At 40.2% G+C, this 16035-nt stretch overlaps 1 protein-coding gene across 5 annotated transcripts in view; it reads right to left on the reverse strand.

Moving 5' to 3' along the window:
- The window catches only part of PTPN1 (protein tyrosine phosphatase non-receptor type 1), a 71738-nt gene that overhangs the window by 21490 nt on the left and 34213 nt on the right, over positions 1–16035 (reverse strand). For 2 of the 5 annotated variants that reach the window (XM_030825424.1, XM_030825426.1), the window contains exon 2: positions 1697–1787. In XM_030825424.1, the coding sequence (XP_030681284.1) occupies positions 1697–1787 (91 nt within the window). Of the gene's footprint in view, positions 1–1696; positions 1788–6981; positions 7841–12720; positions 13131–16035 lie in introns of those variants that run through there. The other 3 variants (XM_030825428.1, XM_030825425.1, XM_030825427.1) reach the window with 3 other exon arrangements.

The raw sequence follows: 16035 nt of genomic DNA on the forward strand, positions 1-16035 counted from the left end.
AAGTTACAGAATTGTTTCCCAGAAATAATTTTTTTTTTTTTTTTGGCTAGTAAAGTAAAGCAGTGGGGATGGAGAAGGAACAAAGAAATCTGTAACTGGTTGTGATCACATAGTTGTAAACACTACTGTACTTGGACCAGCCCCTAGAAGAATATTTTAAATACTGGTTTTTTTCTCTGTAAAATTGATTCATAAAACCATTTAGATAAGAAATGTTAAAAAATGTAGCAAAGGAATATTAAAGACAAGACTATTCCCTAATTAGAGCAACTACAGCAAAAGCTAGAGACCCAGGGTATCCTGGCACCATGTGAAAGAGGTGAACGGTGATGGTTCTGTTGCGTTCTGATCAGCAGTCTGGAGGTTTCCGGCCAGGACTTCACAGCAGAATCACCAAGGTTTTTTGTTTTTGTTTTTAAATAAATATCAATGAGGTGCCTCAGCTGAGACGTGCTAAATCAAGAGTACCACGTGTCGGCGCCGATCATGTCACCTGATGACCTATAAGCGCACTTCAGATGTTGGTGACAACCATCCCCACCACAGACAACATTTATTGAGCACTTATGTCTGCATGAGGTACTGGGCGCTGGGCTAAGCGGCTTATGTTGCTTCATCTTCACACGCTCCTATGAGAGAGAAGGACTTGCCCAAAGCCACTCAGCTCTTAAGTGGCAGAGCTGACACACAAGACCAGGCAGGGAACCATGGTGGCAGGCCAAGAGGCACACGTTCCACACCAAGTCTAGGTCCGTTTTTAGACCCCTTCCAGGAATCTGGGCGCCACATAAGTCAGGTCAGGATGCACTGCTAACCCGTCTGGCAGAGAACAATGACAGCCACCACTCCCAGCCATGGGCACAGGACCTGCAGGAAGTGCCCACTGGAGGAATGACTGGAGAATCTTCTGCATCCCTTGCAGAGCATACTACCATGGAGACATTGGCAGGTAGGACCCCTCACTGCCTGACAATGTCTAAAGACCTGGAAGGGGGTCAAAAAGGCCTCTGTGGCCTAGAGGAGATGGCGCAGTTCAAGTCCTGTATTCAACTCCAGTTTTCCTTACTTTATGCAAATTCTAACATGTTAAGTTATTTACTTTTCAGCTACCGGCAGACTGACAGCCAATCACTCAGAAGGCGGACAGGGCTGCCCAGGCCAGCAGGCACACCGACAGTCCTAGGAAGAACTAACAGCAGGAAAGAGGGAGAAAAATGACGAGGTTGGCGGGAGTGGAGGCGGTGGGGACTCCAGGCAGAGCTGCCTTTCATATTCAGCGGAGCGGACAACAGTGCCCACCCCTGAATGCCTGTGCGGGGCTTCATTACAGCGGAACACAGTGCTCATGCCTTAATGATGCTGCTGCTGAGTCATCCAGAAAAGGTTTTATTATGCCTGCTATACTCTGCTTCAGCTGGTAGGAAAATGATTCATCACAAAAACAGTCAAAGCTTAAGAAAAGTGCTTTGAACTTCAATGAATTTTCCAGAAACTGAAACCTGAGCCCTTCTATAATGGTGGAAAAATGAGCCATTACTATAAGTCTCTAATGCCTTTACTATAGGAAACAATCGAGTCATAAACCTCTGCTACATTGATTTATTATTATACTAAACCCCAAGGCGAAAGGAGTCTTGACTAAAAGGGCCTGCAACAACGGAAGAGCAAGACTGGTACCGGCCATGTGGATACTTACAGGGACTGACGTCTCTGTACCTATTTCGGTTTTTGTTCTTAGGAAGCTTGGCCACTCTACATGGGAAGTCACTGGCTTCGTGTCGGATATCCTACAAAAAAGAATAAAGACATTTAACTGACTGTCAGGCACTGAGGAAGACTCAGTAAAGAAACAGACATCAAAGAGAGCTGGGCAATATGGGAAACGCAAGGTGATAATTCAGAGGTATGTACCAGGCCATGGGGGAAAACCAAGGAGGAATGAGCACAGGCCTTGGGTGGGAGGCAGTGTGTGGGGCAGGAAGACGGAAAGACGAGGAAGAGGGCAGAGAGACAGACAGGAGGGACAATTCACTCTGGAACACCCCGCACAGCAAAGGCATGGGGGCTGGAGATCACATCTCATGCCAGGAACAGTGAGTGGGCAGTAGGAGGTGCGACAGACGGCTGGAGGACATGGGTGGGTAGCCCAGATCTCAGAGAGCCTTGAATGCCAGGCCTGGGAGTTCCAACTGCAATTTCTATAAAGCTACGATTATTAAAAATAGATAAAATGTACTTTTATGCCAACAAACTATCCAACTGCTTTCCTAGGAGGTGGTAAACAAATCCTATCACCCCTGTTTCAACAGAAGACTACACCATGGCTCCTGATCACACCTAAAATTCCACGATAATCATTAAACAATCTTTTATTTGTATTTGTTCTATTACTAAAAAAATTTTATATTGTTTATTACTAAAAAAACAAATACACACAACGTGAATGTACTTACTGCCACTAAACTGTGTACCTAAAAATGGCTAAAATGGAACACTTTATGTTTTGTATATTTTACCATAATTAAAAAAAAAAAAAAAGACAGCCCCGTCCCCTACGGTGGGAATAGGAGAGCAGACAACAGCAATAGACTTCTGGAAGCTGGATATCAGGCTGATTAGTGGTTGGCAGTTGTGAGAAAGCAAAATTACAAGTGAACAGTAAGAAAGCCAGACCGCCCGAGATTTCCACTCCAGATTCCTCCCAAGGCTGTGGCTGTGCTCCCAGTCAGGAAGGAGTGGGATTCCCTGCAGGAGATAAAGGTAGAGCCATCTGGGAAGACCTGGATTGCCATCTCATTCCCCAAGCTCCTTCCATGCTCCTCAGACTTCTGCAGAAATCTAAAGACATACTTTCTGGAAAAATGTAAACCAGAAGGTCTATGAACTGCAGCAAGACTGTTGGCACAGTGGAAGGTGTGAGCGCTCCACCAAAAATGGGGTAAGCGGCCATGCACAAGCCAAACACCAGGAACTCGAGTCCTTTTCCCCAAGAGACATTCACACCGCTGGCAGCTAGATCCTTCTCCAGGTAGGAGGCAGAGCATCTCTAGATAATCTGACCAGACAAAAGGCACAACCAAAAGATATCCTTAGAGTGCACAACTGGCAGCCTCCCTAGAGGCCCTGAGGCCAGCGCAGTGTTGACAGGCTCCTTACACCTGCTCAAGGCTCTCATACTCCAATAAGCCCCTACTCTCCACCATGTGCAGATACCACTGATGACCAGATATAATAGGAAAGTCTCTAACATAAAAACAACAATAACAACAATAACAAAACAGAAAAAAAAAAAAAAAAAAAACCCTTGGAGGAAACAAACTGCAGAGAATAGAAAGATTTAAAATATATATTAATATACTCAGAAAGAAAAGATCTTGCATCTATGTATTAAGAACAGAATGTTATATAAAACAAAAGATGTCTCTTGAAACTTAAAAACAAGATAGCAAAAATGACAAGCTCTACTGAAGAATCAAATATAAGTAGAAGAAATCCCCCTGCCCAAGAAAGTAAACCAAGAAAAAAAAAAATAGAAAATTGGCAAACAAAAAAATACAAGGAAAGAAAACATCAAAAAGTAATTCAAGAAAACCTCCCCGACCCATCCAGTACTCTTCCTCATGATAAAAACAGACCCATTCTAAGGCACAGTAATTGCAATCCCAGAATTCTGTGGACAAAGAGAATGTTCTGTAAGTTTCTGGGAAGAAAAAACAGTTCACTTTCAAAGGATGAGGTGATTAGCACAGCTTCAGACTTTGCAAGAACACTGAAAGCTGGCCAGCAATGAAGCAATGCCTTCGAGATTCTAAGAACAATGATTCTGGAATTCTATACCTAGCCCAACAGTCATGAAATGAGAAGGGACAATAAAAACATTCCTAGGTGGGTGGATCGCCTGAAGTAGGAGTTCAAGACCAGCCTGGCCAACACAGTGAAACCCCGTCTGTATTAAAAATAGAAAAAATTAGCTGGGCGTGGTGGCGGGCACCTGTAATCCCAGCTACTCAGGAGGCTGAGGCAGGAGAATCACTTGAACCCAGGAGGTGGAGGTTGCAGTAAGCCGAGACAGTGCCACTGCACTCCAACCTGGACAAGAGCAAAATTCCGTCTCAAAGAAAAAAAAAAAAATTCCCTGACATGTAAGGTCTCAATACCTTTATCATCCATGCTCCCCTTTTCCCAGTGATCCACTGGAGCATCTTTTCCACCTGAGTGATAAACCAAGAAAGAGAAAGATATAGGATACATGGGGGGTGGGAGAGGAAGACCAAGAGTGAAGACAAAGGAAATTTCTGCAAAAACTGGAGGGAGAGATAGCAGGGTGACAACTACATGACAGACACAGGAAGTGAGCAGGCTGGATTGGAGGAGTATGACTCACGAGATAGCTGTGTGAACACGCTATCCCAAACATGCCATACCAACCATGACCTAACAAAACTACTAGACGAAAATGAGAAGACCTGAAATCCAGGAAACTGACTATCCAATAGAGAAGAAAAGCAAAGAAAGTCTCAAGATGCAGTTGTGAGTGGCAAGTCTATAGACCAACCACCCAGATGGAGAATGGAAATTTCAAGTAGGATGTCTCCAAGGAAAAACTTGAAACTGAAACTGCTCTGTCCGGTACAGTAACCCGGAGCCACATGTGGCCAGTCTAAAAAGAGATGTTCTGTACGTGTAAAATACACATTGGATTTTGAAGACTTAGTAACAAAAGAAATAAATAAAAGCAAAATATCTCAAGTATTTTAAATATTGACCATTTATTGAAATAACATTTTGAACAAACTGGGTTAAGTAAAAGATACTATTAATTTCATCTGTTTCTTTTGACCTTTTTTACTATGGCTACAAAAAAAGGTAAAATCATGTACGTGGGTTGTATTACATGTCTACTGGACAGCACTCACTGATCTTGTGGAAAATCATTCTGTAAGGCTATAAGAAGATGTGGGAAGATTAGCAAAAGCTACAAAGAAAACTATGCAAATTTTTTTAAAAAGGCAATTATCATGGGGTGTGGTGGCATGTGTCTATAATCCCAGCTACTTGGGAAGCTGAGGCAGGAGGCTCACTTGAGCTGAGAAGTTTGAGATGAGTCTGGACAACATGGCAAAACCCCACCTCTACAAAAAACACAAAAATTAACCTGGTGTGGTGGCAAGTGTCTGTAGTCTCAGCTACTCGGGAGGCTTAGGTGGGAGGACTGCTTGAGCCCAGGAGTCCTGGGCTGCGTGCGTTATGCTGATCGGGTGTCCACACTAAGTTTGGTATCAATATGCTGACCTCCCGGGAATGGGGGACCACCAGGTTGCCTAAGAAGGGGTGAACTGGTCCAGGTTGGAAATGGAGCAGGTGGAAATTCCTCTACTGATCAGCAGTGGGATCGTGCCCGCGAAGAGCCACTGAACTCTAGCCTGGGCAATATAGTAAGACCCCACCTCTTTAAAAAACAAAATAGGAAAAAAATTAAAAAGTCAATTATTAACAACAGAAATAATGTTTAAAAAAGAAACACAGTACAGTACAATACTATCTGTGACTATGTGCAGAGGCAAATAATGTAAACAATGAGTACTGATTTAACCAAAAGGTAAAACATTGGGAAAATGGGGGCGGTGAAGCAGAGGGGAGGAAAAGAAAGGGGATGGCTGTTTAAGAAAACTAAATCCTCCACCTTAATAATGGTTTCGATTAATGTATCAAAAGATAAATATTTTGAGCTGGGCATGGTGGTATGTGCCTGTAGTAGTCTCAGCTACCCGAGAGGCTGAGGCGAGAAGACTGCTTGAGCCCAGGAGTTCGAGGCTACAATGACCTACGATGGTGCCACTGTACTCCAGCCTGGGCGACAGAGTTAAGACCCTGTCTCTGAAAAATAATAAAAAGAATTTACAAATTTAAAAAAGATAAACATTTTACTTAGAAATATGGAGATATATACAAGCTGTAATCAATCAGCAGAACAAAGATTAGGAGTGGTGGTTGATAAGAAAGACCAGAGAAATGGTCTGAGGTGGGGACAGCAAACCACCAGATTTTATTTTATTTTTTAAATGACGGGGTTTTGCTCTTGTTGCCCAGGCTATTAATTTCATCTGCTTCGTTTGACCTTTTTTACTATGGCTACAAGAAAATGTAAAGTCATGTATGTGGGTTGTATTATATGTCTACTGGACAGCACTCACTGATCTTGGGATAATTGTTCTGAAATAGTGCGATCTCAGCTCACTGCAACCTCTGCCTCCTGGGTTCAAGCGATTCTCCTGCCCAAGTAGCTGGGATTATAGGCATGTACAACCATGCCTGGCTAATTTTGTATTTTAGTAGAGAAAGAGTTTCAACATGTAGGTCAGACTGGTCTCAAACTCCTGACTTCAGGTGATCCACCTGCCTCAGCCTCCCAAGGTGCTGGGATTACAAGTGTGAGCCACCACACCCAGCCAAACCACTGGATTTTATCATAAACTGATTATGGTACTATTTGACTCCTTGAGTCATGTGCATATTCAATTTGGATTTTAAAAATGTCCACATTCTGCTATTCTGCTTATTTATAAAACTATAAAAGGGCAGGTAAGAGTTTTTGACTCATACTAGAGAGCAACTAATAACAGAATGATGGAGCTCGAGTGGTGGCTCACGTCCGTAATCCCAGCACTTTGGGAGCCGAGGTGGGAGGATTGTTTGAGCCCAGGAGTTCAAGATCAGCCTTGGGCAAAAAAATGATACCTCGTCTCTACAATAAATTTAAAAAATTAGCCAGGTGTGGTGGCGTGCACCTGTGCTTCCATCTACACAAGGGGTTGAGGCAGGAAGATCACTTGAGCCCAGGAGATTGAAGCTACAGTGACCCATAAACACATCACTGCACTCTAGCCTCTCCAGCCTGGGCAACAGAACGAGACCCTGTCTCAAAACCAAAAACAAACCCCCACAAAAAAACAACAGCATGATGACAGATTACAAACCTACCTAAGAGTAAATAAATTAATCCGATAGTAACACGTCCACTGCATCACTTACGGATGAGATTAAGCTTTCAGGGAAATGCTATACAGCACAGAAAAAAAAAAAAACCTGAAAGAGTAAAAATCTAAGTCTTAAATTTTTTGTTCTACTTATCATTTGGAAGCATTCAGCAGTGAGTACAAATTCTGCCCTTGAAGTGAAAAACAATCTGGTCAGTCCAGCTGGTGTGACTGGATGAAGATGTAAGAAATATCTTTTACAGATAAACCACTCAGCTAACGAATATTTACCCGGAGCAAATAAGGGCCAAAATGTCAATAACAGTTGCAACTGATTTTATTCAGCCAAAAGGATTATGCATATGTACTTTTTTTGGTGTGTGTGTGCATGCCTGAGAGACAGAGAAATAAAAAAAAAAAGAGAGGGAAGAAGGAAAACGTGGAGATATCATTTAATAAAGACATTGGGAAAATAAAAGGTATCTGCGTAATACTTTTTAAAAAATAGATTTTAAAATTAAGGTATACTCAGAGTAAAATGCAAAGATCTTAAGTATGTACTTGAATACATTTTTAAAACTGCTTTTGAGGTATATTTTACAAATAATAAAACATACCCACTTAAGTGTTCAGTGAGTTTTAAGCAATGTCTACAACCATTTAACTATCAATGCAACCAAGATACAAAACATTTCCATCACCCCAAAAAGTTGACTTGTGCTTCTGGTTCCAGTCAATTCAACCTTCCACTCCCATCCCCCTACTGCCACCAAGGGCAACCACGATCTGCTTTGTATTGTTCACATTTTTTTCCATACCATCTAACTTACTGCATTTACTAGCATAAAGTTTGCATAATACTCCTTTGAAGTCTCTGTTTTTCTTCCTGATACTGTTAATTTGTATGTCTTTTCTTTTTTCTTGGCCAGTTTAGCTAGAAATTTATCAATTTTATTGATCTTTACAAAGAACCAGCTTTTCATTTAATTGATTTTCTTTGCTTTTTATTTTATACTTCACTAACTTCTACTCTATTTCCTTTCTTCTTATTATTTTGGATTTAATTTGTTCTTTTTCTAATTTCTTACAGACAGCACGTAGTTGGGTCATGCTTTTTCAATCTAATCTGACAATCTTCATCCTTTAATTCAGGTATTTAGAACATTTACATTTAACATAACTAGTGACATAGCTAGATTTAAATCTGCCATATTGCTAGTTTAGTTGCTTTCTATTTGACTCATTTGATCTTTGTTCCTTTTTTCCTCTATCTCTGCCTTCTTTTGAATGTTTTTCTTTTCTTTTTTTGCATCTATCTTATCTCCACCATTGGCACATTAGCCATATCTCTTTATTTTCATTTTTTAGTGTTCTATTTGGTTTACAATATGCATTGAATTCATGACGGTCTACTTTCAAATAATAGTGCATTTTACCAAAAATATGACAACAGCATTTGTCCACTTATCCTTTATGCGATTATCATACATTTTTACTTCTATATGTTATAAATATAATGTATTTTTATTTTTGCTTTAAATTTTAAAATAAAAATATATTTCATATTTATCTATATATGTCACTTTTAGCAGTCCTCATTCTTTTGTATGTATCCAAATTTCCATCTTTTATCATTTCTCTTCTGTTTCAAGGACTTCCTTTTGTTTTATGCTAGTCTGCTGGCAACAAATTCTCTGCCTTTATTTTTTCCCCAAGTAAGTCTTTATTTCACTGCCTTTTGAGAGAGAGAGAGATGTGGTCTTGCTGTTGCCTAGGCTGGAGTGCAGTGATGCAGTCCTAGTTCACTCTAGCCTTGAACTACTGGGCTCAGGCAATCCTCCCTTCTTAGCCTCCAGGCTAGCTACAATTACAGGTTTGGACCTCCACATCCAGCTAATTTATTTCATTTTATTTTTTGTAGAGACAGGGTCTGGCTATGTTGCCCAAGCAGATCTCAAGCGATCCTCCTGACTCAGGCTCCCAAAGTGCTGGGATTGCAGGCATGAGACAGTGTGCCAGGCCTACTGTGGTTTTGTTTATTTTGCTGAGGGTTTGTTGAAATGCTTGAATCTGTAGGCTTATAGTTTTCATTAAACCTGGAAAAAAACTTGAACATTATTCCTTCAAGTATTTTGGGGGCAGACTTGTTTAATATTGTTCCATATGTCACTGAGGCACCCCCCAATCCACATTTTTTTCCTCTTTGTACTTCACTTGGGTATATTCTCATATAGATGCTCACTGTTTTTTTCTTCTGTAGTGCCTAAAATATTAATCCTATCCAGCTAAATTCTCATTTCAGATATTGTATTTTTCTTCTTTAGAAATGGTATTTGGTTCTTTTTCTTCCATTACCCCCATTACGTTGTTTTTCTTTAAATCTACTAAGTTATTTATAATAGCTGTTTTAATGTCCTTATCTGCTAATTTATCATCTGTCATTTCTGGGCTTGTTTCTAATGTCTGATTTTTCTTCTAGCTATGCATCACATTGTTTGCTTATTATTACTTTTTGCATATCTGACGGTTTTCGGTTGAATGTTTCTACCAAATATCCTACGTATTACAGAGGTCTGTCTTTCTCCACTCTGGCTGATGCAAGCTTGAATGAGTGCTGGGAATTATCCATTCCCCAACAGTTGTTCTTTATCCAAACTCATGAAGAGACACCCTACAAAGTGTATACTGTATCCAGCCAGACTCGAGGTGATCCCTTTGCAGATTTCTGGAGTTCTTTGTCACAGCCTGCTCATCCTTAGTACCCTGGCTCTGCAAATCCTAGCCATTTCAGCCTCCTTTGAACCCCAGTCTGCCTCCTAAACTCAGCAAGATCGCCAGGCAGAAAGTTCATCCTAGGGCTCCATCCCTTTCCAGTCTACTAAGGCAATGCTTTTATTATCACTCTATAGTTTTCGTATTAGTCACTAGACAAAAATTAGATATCAGAGTGTCAACATTCAATAAATATAAAGGGCCTACTGTGTCAGGCACTGTTTTGAATAATGGAGCTACAGCAAAGAACCAAACATAAAAATTCCTACCTTTATAGAATTTACCTTCTATGAGAGACAGAGAGACAAAATATATGTCACTTGATAAGTACTAAATTGAAAAATCAAGTAGAGGAAATAAAAGGAGAAGGTTGGGCAGATTTCTTTTTATAATAAGTAGGATGGTCACAAAAGACCTTCCAGTAAAAGTGACACTGGAACAGAGATCTGATGAAGGTGAGGGAGTGAGCCATGAGAATGTTTGGAGGGGAATATTCCAGGTAGGAGGATGTGTGGCACGTCTGAGGAAGAGAAGAAAGCCATTGTGGTGGGAGTGAGGGGCAAAGTGGTGGAGATGAAGCTGCAGGTCAGGGAGAGCATGCTGGATCCCAGAACAGGTATATTAGCACTATACCTGGCTAGTTTAAAAAAAATTTTTTTTTTTTTTTTTTTTTTTTTAGAGATGAGGTCTCATTATATTACCCAGTTTGAGGCTGGTCTCAAACTCCTGGGCTCAAATAATTCTCCAGTCTCAGCCTCCCATAGTACTGAGATTACAGGCATGAGCCACTGTACCTGGCTGAGGATTTCTGATCACAGCAGTAAGTGGATTCCTTCTGGCTGCTACGAGCAGATGGGATTGCAGGGATCAACGGTGTAAGGAAGGATACAGTCAGGAAGCTAAGGTAACAATGCAGCAAAGGATGCTGTGGCTGAAACCACAGTGACAGTAACAGAAGAGGTCAGTTTCTGGATAATTTATTAGAAATCACAGTTTCTGGCGAATCCCTCATCTTTCTCTACTTTAGAATGGTATATGGAAAACACACACATACTCTGAGTACAAGTCTTTATATTTCATTTTGTAAGATAAAATGTCAGGCTTTGAGTCTTAAAATTGAGTTGTGATAGGACCTACACAATTAAAGGTAACTATAACATTAGTGGCTTGGAAGAAAGCAAGTAGACTACCGTACCATAACAGCAAAACAAGATTTCTGTATTCTACAACTGTATCATGGGTGAGATAACTTTCCAACAGCTATAGAAAAAGCAGATTCATGACTAATGAACACATTTAACTAGCCTTCCACTGCAAGCGTAAAATGTCCCTAGAAGATCTTTTATTATGCTAACCAAAGATTAAATAACTACTTCTAATCTACTGAATGTGTAAAATTTCCACAGAGAAAACAAAATAAAATAAAAGCCTTTAAAACCGATCAAGATGACTGCTGGGTAAACTGATGAGCCAAACCAAAAGGGAATAATAAACTTGCCATGAAACAGATTCCCAGAAGAGTCCCCTAAACAAAAACACTAAAGATGTCAGGAGTCATTCAGTGTGTGCCTCAGCATTTCAGGGCTGGATCACACTAAATTAGAAATTTTACCAATGGGAAATAGTATCAACAGGTAACAAACAGATTCTTTACGGATCCCTCCTTCCCCTAGTCCACACCTCAGTGGTTTTTTAAGAGCCTCCTTGCTCTTAGTGTAGATTTCAGAAATGTGATAGAATAAAATGCCACACATATAGATGTCAAATGTGTATGGCTCTCCAGAGTGCACGCCTGATCACGTGCTCCTGAAGCAGGCTTGGGTGTGCCCAAAGCTTACAGGTAAATGGTTTCCATTTCACTGTATCATTTTACATAGGCATCAGGCACCCAAAGTGATCTGAATCATTTCTGTGGTAAACCATTGTCATGAGAGAAAAAAGCAAGTCCTTCCAAAGTTATGATTTAGCTAGGCTAGGAAGATTCACAAACACTTGATCAAGTTTAAACAAAGCATCTGCTGAGCTGGAGATTTTAAAAGGGGCAAGGCGGGGCAGAAACCTTCTTCACCTGAATAGTTTTTATAGCTCTTCCTCATTTCCCATCCTCCCCCACTCATTTAAGAAGGTAACAGATGATCTCCCAATGAACACAAAGGGGTAACATACTTATAAAACTCTGGTAACAGAATGAATTAGAGCCTGGAGTTAATTAATTTTTATATTTATTCAGGAAAGCTCATTATCCATTATTCAGACACCTCCCAAATTCAATTAGGCAAAAAGTCAAACTTGGGTGAAAAGCTGACAATGTTTGATTAGAGATTTCTATTTCTCCTGAAAACACACAGGCATAAAAGCCAGTTTATCCTTGCGGAAATATTTCCATGTTTATATTAAGCACTTCATCAAGTGAAACATCACAATCTGGTTTAACACTCTTCTCCTCGGTCCACAACTGGGTGAATGTCTCTTACGGGGCTCCATGGTAAAATGCATTACTCATTTTAAAGCTATCTGCTAAGTGAAGAAGTAGAGGCAGCAACCCATTAGCAGCCAGGAGTCTGAGAAGAAGTGCTTTGGACTCTCATCTTAGTGTCCCCTCCTAACACAGGCCCAGGCCCAGAGTAGGCACTCAACATAATTTTGTTAACTGAATCAATGGATACTTCTAAAGGTTCCCAAAGCTTGAAGTGTCCTTAACACTACAGCAACATTCTTTATAGAATAGAAGTGCTCCTGAAGGGGAATGTGTATAAGCAAATATCTGATCCAATCCTATTTTCTCAATTACTTGTTACAAAATGGAAGTTACTGAAATCACATTTATTGATTTATTTGCAGTTGACCCACATAGCCTTCTGACCAAACAGTGCCAAAATAGTTACTAAAACATGGATTCAAAGCAAAAGAGTAATTTTTGAAAGTGATCTCTGTTTTAAAAGTCTGAAGGAAGAAAAAATTCCAAGGGTACCTTTTACTCACTGGAACTTCAGGGAACTGCAAAGTCCCTTAGCACCCATCACATCTTCTAAGCTCTCCCGGAACCTCCATTCTACAAATGGTTGTCTAATTTGATTGTTCGAGTTGTTACCTGGTTCTTCAGGGAAGCTACTGGCTCTCAGAAACGTACAGACAGAGCTAGATTGAAGGGAAATGCAGAAGTATAGTAAAGGCAATGATTTAAAATGCAGTAAGTGAACACAGGGTACATTTCCTGGAACTCTTGCAGTAGTCGCTGAATAGGGAGATATATATAGAAGGGGGGTGGGGTGGCTAGCATAAAATTTTAGAAACCAGATCTTCAAAGTAATGCATGTTGAACAAATTTTGTTAATCACAAATCTAATTATAAATGAGAAAATTTCTATGTAACAAAGTATACTCTGAGGAATATACAAATCATCAGAGGTTCAATGTCTTCCAAGTCAAAAGCAATGCTATATCCTTCATATATGAAAGTTAATGAAACAATATAATTTACTACAAAAACCGTAGGAAAATATTTTTATATTTATGTGTATATTCATATAAGCAATGTGAAATAAATCATACCCTTAATATTAAATGCTAAGATAAACTACACTGTTTAATAATAAAGAAAAGGCTTAAAATTAAGCTAATCAGAGCCAAGTCTGTTTTGGTTTAAATTTTAAAATGACTATGTACTGAATAAGAACACATACTAAAAAGCAAACCAGAATCCTATGTGATAGTTGAATGAGAGACAGGGGTTGAGGGGAGGAAGGGGCAAAACTGGTCAGCATTGAAAAGGCAGCAGGATACCCTGCCACAGCTGGAGAAGCATTGGGTCTGCTTGTACAGTGGTCTGGGGCAAGGTTAATAGATAATGGAGCTACAAGTCACTAACAGAACAATTATGTGCACTTGGAAAACTACATGGAAAAAAACAATCAACTGCTTTACAAACTCCCCACAAATCAAGGGATAAGGGCAGGAATGGGGGTATGAAAAATGCTTGGTGAAACTGGCATGGAGACCCTCTGGTGGAGATGGTGGGGCTGCTTTCACACTCTAATGTACACCCACTGCTCCAAACATAAAACAATGGTCAATTAAATTTAGAGAAAACCATAAAGGCACAGCTAGGCTCAAAAACAGCATGAGAATAAAAACACAACAAAAGGCTCCCAACTCAAAATGACCTAGAAGCAAGGTATCAAACACAGAAGATAACTAGTTAGTTCTACAAATGATAACCAACAAATCAACTAGAACAAAAATCCATTCCATACGCAATTTACTGTATAGCTTGTTGGGGACTTTAAAAATAAACATACTTGGGCCAGGGGTGGTGGCTCATGCCTGTAATCCCAGCACTTTGGGAGGCCAAGGCGGGCGGATCACTTGAGGTCACGAGTTCAAGACCCGCCTGGCCAACAGGGTAAAACCCCACCTGTACTAAAAACACAAAAATTAGCTAGGCGTGGTGGCACGCACCTGTAACCCCAGGTACTCAGGAGGCTGAGGCAAGAGAATCGTGTGAACCCAGGAGGCAGAGGTTGCAGTGAGCTGAGATTGTGCCACTGCACTATAGCCTGGACACGACAGAGCGAGACTCCCTCTCAAATTAAAATAAACAAATAAATAAATAAACGTATTTGGCCAGGTGCAGTGGTTCACACCTATAATCTCAGCACTTCAGGAGGCCAAGAAGGGCAGATCACATGAGCCCAGGAATTCAAGACCAGCCTGGGCAACACAGTAAGACAAATTAGCTGGGTGTGGCGGCTCTCACACCTATATTCCTAGCTACCTGGGAGGCTGAGGTGGGAAGGTCTCTTGAGTCCAAGTAGTTGAGGCTGCAGTGAGCGATGACTATGTCACTGCACTCCAGCCTGGTGGCAGAGTAAGACCCTGTCTCAATAAAAATAAAAAAAAAAAAAGAATCAAATAAGCAATTAAATATACTTAAGATTAGAAATACATGAAGGAATCATGTATAAAAAAGATGTTATGAATAAAAACGGGAAAAAGTAAAACCAGAACAAGGAGATGTGACTGAAGAAATGAGAAATCCTGGAAATAAAATGAATAATCATGAAAATTTTTTTAAAAACCTTAAGAGATAGGATAAACGCTAGATTAAGCCCAGTCAAAGCATGAGCAAATTGAAAGCTACTACACAGAAATGTGCCCAGGATGCAGCATGAAGAATTACAAAACACAAAACGGAGCAGTTTAGAGACAAGGGGGATAGACGGACTCCAGTCCACACCTCAAAATAAGCAGCACTGAGACACGGAGGCAAAGGGTCAAGCTGCAGGATGTTGAGAATAAAAAAAATCTTCAAAGTAAATTACAATACTGTTTGGAAGCTTAATAGAGCATTAACATGGTCATTTCCTTAATTTTTTAAAACTCTATGGTTATGCAGCCGTTTAAGAAACTCTTAAAAATATAATAAAAAGGGACCATTGTCATTGATGGTGACCCTAAATCATTTATAAAGCAAAGCCACTTTATATGTGTATGGCTAATAGCTATTTTTGATTCCCTGAGGCCTGATGTAGTTTCAGAACTGAAAAATTATTTTCCAGCTAGAATGAGATTCATCTAGAAACGGGGCATCCTATCTTTAAGAAAATACTGTTGTCAGTGAAAGCAACATATTGACATGGTGGTCTACCACTGAAAAATTTTAATGTGGCTGGGTGCGGTGGCTCATGCCTGTAATCCCAGCACTTTGGGAGGCCGAGGCAGGCGGATCACAAGGTCAGGAGTTTGAGACCAGCCTGACCAACATAGTGAAACCCTGTCTCTACTAAAAATACAAAAATTAGCCAGGCGTGGTGGCGCACACCTATAATCCCAGCTACTCAGGAGGCTGAGGCAGGAGAATTGCTTGAACCCGGGAGGCGGAGGTTGCAGTGAGCCGAGATCACACCATTGCACTCTAGCCTGGGTGACAGAGCGAGACTCTTTCTCGAGAAAAAAAAAGTTAATGCAGATAAAATGAATTTGGGCCTTAAACCAGAATTTAGAAACAGCACACCAACTTCATTATAGTAAGCTTCTGGAGCCTTTGTTTATATTATTTATACAAAGAATTAGAATAGAATCGTTACCAAAGGTATAAAAATTGCTTTTTCAAGTGTCCCTGACTTTAAACCTTATTTTTACAGTCCTTAATAGTGTCTGCTTTTAAAAAATCACTTATGTTTTCTGTTAAATGTCATGAATTTCACCTTGGGTAGAAATCAATAGGCAGAAAATGAATCAGACTTACAGTAATTGATGTCAATAAAACATATTGGAACCACTTTTT

Source organism: Nomascus leucogenys, chromosome 13 (assembly GCF_006542625.1).
Source record: "Nomascus leucogenys isolate Asia chromosome 13, Asia_NLE_v1, whole genome shotgun sequence".
In the NCBI taxonomy this organism is placed as follows: domain Eukaryota; kingdom Metazoa; phylum Chordata; class Mammalia; order Primates; family Hylobatidae; genus Nomascus; species Nomascus leucogenys.